At 27.0% G+C, this 6,473-nt stretch overlaps 1 protein-coding gene across 1 annotated transcript; it reads right to left on the minus strand.

The window, feature by feature from the left end:
* Nucleotides 1-4,892: 4,892 nt before the first annotated feature.
* Nucleotides 4,893-6,244, minus strand: LOC113854131 (calcineurin B-like protein 2). Its single transcript, XM_027484997.1, has 7 exons — nucleotides 6,175-6,244; nucleotides 5,973-6,055; nucleotides 5,818-5,877; nucleotides 5,450-5,558; nucleotides 5,304-5,356; nucleotides 5,090-5,170; nucleotides 4,893-5,009 (listed from the first exon to the last, which is right to left on the minus strand). Exons 1-7 carry the CDS (start codon nucleotides 6,242-6,244, stop codon nucleotides 4,893-4,895), a joined length of 573 nt encoding a protein of 190 aa, XP_027340798.1.
* Between the last annotated feature and the right edge of the window lie 229 nt (nucleotides 6,245-6,473).

Genomic DNA, 6,473 nt, shown 5'->3' on the forward strand with positions numbered 1-6,473 from the left:
AGTAACGCGTCTTCTCCTCTGCTAGTAGTGGCACAACTCCTTTTCTTATAATGTGAGGGGATTTTTCAACAATGTGTTGATGCATCCTTATCATATGAGACCGTGCACATTTGAACCCAAGACTTCTTCTCCATTTGACTTAGTTGCAAGGGCCATGCATTGAGATATAATTGCTTGACTATTTCTTTATTAATCTTATTGTTTGCCAAGAAATGTCATTTTCTCCTGTTAATTTCATCTATAAACTTAGTGAATTGCCATTCCTCTAAGTGTACATTTTTGTTTGGCATAAATTCTCTTGACTTTAATTCTAAAAACCTTTCAATATTTGGCTCAGTTCTTGAACTTGAATATGTCAAAATTAGCATATGGAGTAAGAGTGAGACTGATTATTATTTGTGGAGAAGAAAATTGCTCTTAAGTAGGTATGGCCTCAGGTTCTTTTGAGTTAGACCCTACTTTTGGACGTTATTTCTTTCTTTAAGAAATAGACTTTTTTGGTGCAGTTTCTATATAATAATAATAATAAAATTAAGTAAAATACATCAACAAATTTACAAAATTTGCTTAAGCCCACAAAACTTGCTTTAAGCTAAGCAAATTTACTTAAGTCAATTTTTTTTTGCTTAAGCCAATGTCCCTCACTTAAGCAAATGTTATGCACTTAAGCTAAATTTTACATAAATGCAAAAATCAAACCATTCACAATGCACTTGGATCGTAAATAAATAAATTAAAATCCAAACCCTAACAATTGAAACCCAAAGTCTAACTAATTTTACAATAAACCTAAAACCGTAACTGTTAAAACCTAGATTATAACTAGTTCAATAAACATTTAACCCACATAGTACTTGAAAGGAAGAAATTAAAGAAAATGTACCTAAAGAAGGAATGCAGAAAGAGATGAAGTATTGGACTTTTGTAAATGCAAGTAATAAAGAGTAGCTCTAAGTTAAAGTGTATGGGTAATGTTAGTGAGGAAGTTTTCAATATATTGAATATGGAAGAGTAATTGCTGAGTTTTTGGAATCTTTTCTTTGATGCACAGTGATGGCAAATTCAGTTAAGCGCATATTTTTCACTTAAGTGATTTTTTAAATTTTTAAGTGAATATCATCTTGCTTAAGCAAGTTAGAAGGTAGAAGGTCACCAAACATGCTCAAGTGAGTAGCATTCGCTTAAGCCATTTAACACGCTTAAACAAATATAGTTTGCTTAAGAAAAATTTTCTCCAAGTGCACAATGAGATTTGCCTAAGTGAGAAATATGTGTTTAATCGGTTATGTCTCACTTAAGCAAAGTTGGTTTGCTCAAGCAAAATTATCATCATTTTGGCGCACAAACTTTGTAGTGTGACAAATACTCCAAAAAATACTTGATGAAGCCTATTTCTTTCAAAAGAAAAAAAAAACTCTAAGGTAAAGGAAACAAAACATCATCTTCAAACACAATATTGGAAGTCATTTTTCATACTTTCACACAAACATTGTCTTATGTTTCTCTGCTATCATCCATAACTCAATGATGTTAGGTATATTTTTTCATTAAAAAATATTTACAAACTAAGTAAAAAATAAAATTAATAAAATACATTATTATATGTAATCTTATTTTTTAATAATATAAATATATAACTTTTTTTTTATTAAAAGTGAAATGATATAAGATATATTAAAAAAGTAGTTCACGATGTTAATGAGTTTACATGTTACAAAGAATGATAATCGAATTGGATCTAGATCCTCTGCAGTTTTGGAGGGAACTACAGTCTACAATTTAAATTTGTTTAAACGAAACAAAATTTGCTTAAGTGAATTTAGAAAAAAATGATTTTGATTTAGCCAAAAAAATTCCTTTAAGTGAATTTAGTAAAAATGTGATTTTTGCTTAAGTTAAAAAATTAAGTTAAGACAAAATTGTGAAAAATTTCAAAACATCTTCTTCTTTTCTAAATTGCAGAAAATTCGAGGAACCTTTGTTTTTCATCAATGACTATCTAGTTATCAAAGATTCTTACATATTTTATCTCACCAAATATTTCAAATGTATTATTTAGTGTGCTCCTTGTGCTAAATATTAGTGAGACAAAATCATTTAAAATTAAGTTAAATTATTGAGAACGATGATAAGGATTATAAAAATGATAACTTTGAGAAATAGTTGCATTATTACATATTTTGAAATATTTAAGTTTTTGTACTATGATCATAATGTATGACCACATGATATTGTACAAATATTTTCAAATGTATTGTCTAGTGTGTTACTTGTGTTAAACATTAATGAGATAGAACTATTTAGAATCAAGTTAAATTGTTGAAAATGATGATAAAGACTATAGGAATGATAACTTTGAGAAATAGTTATATTATTATATGTTTTGAAACACTTAAATTTTTGTTGTATAACCATAAAATGTGACAACATGATCTTGCACAAATGTTTCTCAACTTTTCTGTAGTTTAAAGAGAAAAAAAGATGAAATTTTAAAATTTTTCGCAATTTTAGCTTAAATGAATTTTTTGTCTTAAGCAAAAATTACTTTTTTAGCAATTTTTTTTACTTAAGTCAAAATTACTTTTTATAAAATTCTTTTAAGCAAATTTTATTTCATTTAAGCGAATTTAAATTGTAGATTACAATTTCCTCTAAAAATGTAAAAGATCTGAATCTGACTATAACACTGTAATAAAGAAAGGGTAGCTAAATAGTTATTGTTCTATGGAATAAATTTAGAGTTTGTTTGAAAATATATTTAACTAACCTATAATTTATTTCATCAAAATAGAGTTGTTTGAAAAGCGAGTTCATTTCACTATTTTATAACATGTTTTTTATTTGTTACTTGTGCTTATAATTTATCATTTTTTTAACCTTTACCTTTATTGTTTTTAATAGCTTTCTCTTTTATCATAACAATATTCTTAATTTATTATGAAATGATACATAATAAATAATACTGTCTACTATTATGAGATGTCATGATAAAATCTAATTCAAGGAACGTTGAATATTTATTCTAACTATTGTATTATTTTTACTGTTTTTAGATTATTTTTTAATGTGACATTACTTATTTAAAATTTTATATTGTATATACCGTTTACTTTAATTATTCATAGAATATTTAATTTATAAATAAAAAATGATAAACGTTTAAAATAAACTAACAAACTCAAAAACGTGTATTTTTATGTCATGATATATTTATCAATTAGTTTAAAATAATTAAATGTATTAAACATTTTAAATTCAATAAATTATAAATTTTCAATTATTAACTTTTAGCTCACAACTTATTTTTTATTGGTTAAACGTCGAAGAAACACAACAAAGTTAATACACAGGCTCATGAGTCTAAATGCCAATGGCATTTAAATACAAATACGAATACAGAAAAAATAGAGGCATGATTCTTACAAATATAAGACAAAAGATGCTTAAGACATGTTTTACTTAACTTATTAACACACTTATTTGTCTTTCTATAAATATGGGCAAACCTTGTAAACTGGACATATCTGTAGGTGTGCATCTATTATTGCTAATAGGAATGTGTATGTCGTCAATGGTTATCTTTTATTTGCGCAATATCAGTGCTGACACAGCAGATCGAAATTGTTCTTCTTCTAGTTAGTGTTATTTTTCTCAGGGGATGCTGCTTGTATCATCTTCAATGCCTGGTATTAGTTCAAAACTAGAAAACTGTGTATTAAGATCCCTACAAAATCCAGTAAGTAGTGTTAGTTTTAATTGAAAAAGAAAAAAGCTATCACTGTACTCTTTAATAATTTTTTCATTATTAATTAACATTTATTAAAAATTATAAACCTATACAAATTTTACTTTTGATTTAATGAATTTTACCCATAATTTTAAATTAATGTTAACTAATAATAAAAAATATCTTAAAGAGAGTGTATTACATAGTGTGTTAGTAGCTCTCCTTAAAAATTCTATCTCCAAATCGTAGAAAGTTTACATATTTTTCTTACAATTGTATGAGTATCATAATATATATATGTATAAAAAAATACTCTAAATCCTTTGGTAACGTCTTTTTATATATTTAATTTAGTCAGGACTTTATAAAAACTTTATTTTGATTATTGATTTTATAAAAGAAGTATTTATTTTAGTTTGTTCTGTATATAAAACAATAATAAATAATAAAATAAATTTAATTAAAATAAGATATTCAAAAAATTCAAAGAGAATATAAAAATTTTGTATAGTCAGGATTCAAAATTTTGAAGAACTAAGTAGGTGTTTACTAATTTTGTTCAAGTGTTAAAATTGCTGAAATATTATATTTTTTAGAGTGTTGTTAATTAGTGTTTTAAGATGTTAATTAAGAAAATAATCAATAAAATATTTCATTAAAATTCATTTTAATATTTAAATAAAATTTATAATAAAATGTTTTAACAATATTTTTAAAATTTTTAATCACTGTCTAGTAATTTTTTATTGAGATAAAAAAGAAACGCAAGAAAAGGTATGTGTTTTTTTTTCGTCTGGGACTCTTCATTACCTCTATATAGGGGAAGAAGAAACTTCACCTATACCACAATAGAAGGGAAGGGGAGATTTTTTTTTAAACATTAATATGATATAAAAATTGTAAAAATAATAAAAATAATTGTTATTAAGATAAAACATTATAATAAAGATATTAATTCAATTTATATAATTATTTTTAATATAGTTTGATTTTTTTTTACTTATCTAAATAAGTAAAAAGATTATTTTATATCTTATTTTAACACATTTAAACATAAAATAATTTTCAGTATATTTTTCATTCTATGTTTTTATTAATATCTTTTTATTCATATATATATATATATGCATGCCGCTTCGGAAAGATATGAAAGGAAAAGAACATATTACTTCAAATATGGAATGGTCATATTCCTGAGTAAGGATGGATTTTGAGCCACAAACTCTTGCCACTCCTCCCCATCTATCCTTCCATCTCCTTTTGAGTCCGCTTCTTCAAAGGTCTAGGCAACAATATAAAGGGTACATCTTTAATCACCAAATCCTAATTAACCTAAACACCCAGAGAAAATAAAGGGGATACCTTGTCAATTATGACCTCAATTATGTCATGAGACAGAACCAAATCCGACTCACTTAGTAATGCCAGTACCATCTCTCTCACCTTCCATAACATATTGGAAAATATATCACTCTACAAGTTTGTAAATAGAATTAAAGAGAACAGCTTTTTTATCATCTAACAATAGCTTATGCTCGACCAAGATGAGAATTGAAGTCAATACCCCATTGTTTACCTCTTCACGTTCAATAAAGCCCCTTTGCCGTATATCATAGAGTCGAAATGAAACTGCCACATTAACTAAATATCATTAATCAAGTCTAAGAATAAATTATATTGCAATGACATGCACACACACACACTCTTCATATAAACTCTTACAATCTGCTTTTTGTGCTTGTGGCGCTGCTGGATGGTAGACGCTCAGACCTCGAACAAACTCTCCAAATTCTATCACCCCATCGTTTTTTGAGTCAAATAAATGAAAGACCTGTGAACAAATTTAGCCAAAAACATTGAATTGTGTCATTCCCAAAGAAACCCAAGATGTTTTCTAAATTTCAGAACTCATGACTTAATAGTTTATTTAATCTATTAAAAATTGATGTTATATATATTCTTTTCTTGTTTATTGTTTATAGTTTTTATATATAAATATTTAATAAATACCCAAAAGAACACCCATAAATAGCTATTTTCATATGTTCAAAAAGCATTTCTCATAAGTTAAATATGATGAGGGAGCTGACCCTGTCGGCAAAGAGGCTCTGTTTCTTGCTGCTTCCAAATAAGCCAAGTTGAAACTCTTCCTGCATATTCAAGATTACACTGCTGATAATTAAGTCCGTGGTACAATGGTAATTATAGTAAAAGAAATGGCGTTCATATTGAATTATGAGCTTACTTTGCTGATAAGCCCGTCATCAACCATGGAGCTGCTTAATTTCTTGAACAGATCATACAATGCTTCAATTTCAGAAATATTAACTGAAATTATAGGCAGAGAAATATAATTAAAAACCAGACAGCAAAATTGGCCCATCAATGGAATCCTAGAATACAACTCCAGGATGGGATATAAGATAAAAACTCAAAATAAGGTTTACAATAAGTTTGGGCAGCAAGAACTGCTGGATCTTCGTGCTCAAGTTGTTGTTTCGTGCAACAACTCCCCATCAGAATGACTTCTTTATACTTGTAGACTCTGGGCAGGGAGCACTTATTACATAGGTAAAGTTTCCATTACTTATATTGCATGGAACTCTAGCTCTCAGTTGTTTGAAAAGCAGAAAGAGAGAGTGCTCACTGCTCTGTAATTTTTTTGTTCTAAAAGTAAAATCTAAAGTAAATCTCTACTTGACTATGTCTTTTAAATTTAAAGTATCGTTTGGAAGATACCATGTCT

The sequence above is a fragment of the Abrus precatorius genome, unplaced genomic scaffold (genome assembly GCF_003935025.1).
Source record: "Abrus precatorius isolate BTA unplaced genomic scaffold, Abrus_2018 Scaffold11, whole genome shotgun sequence".
Lineage (NCBI taxonomy): Eukaryota > Viridiplantae > Streptophyta > Magnoliopsida > Fabales > Fabaceae > Abrus > Abrus precatorius.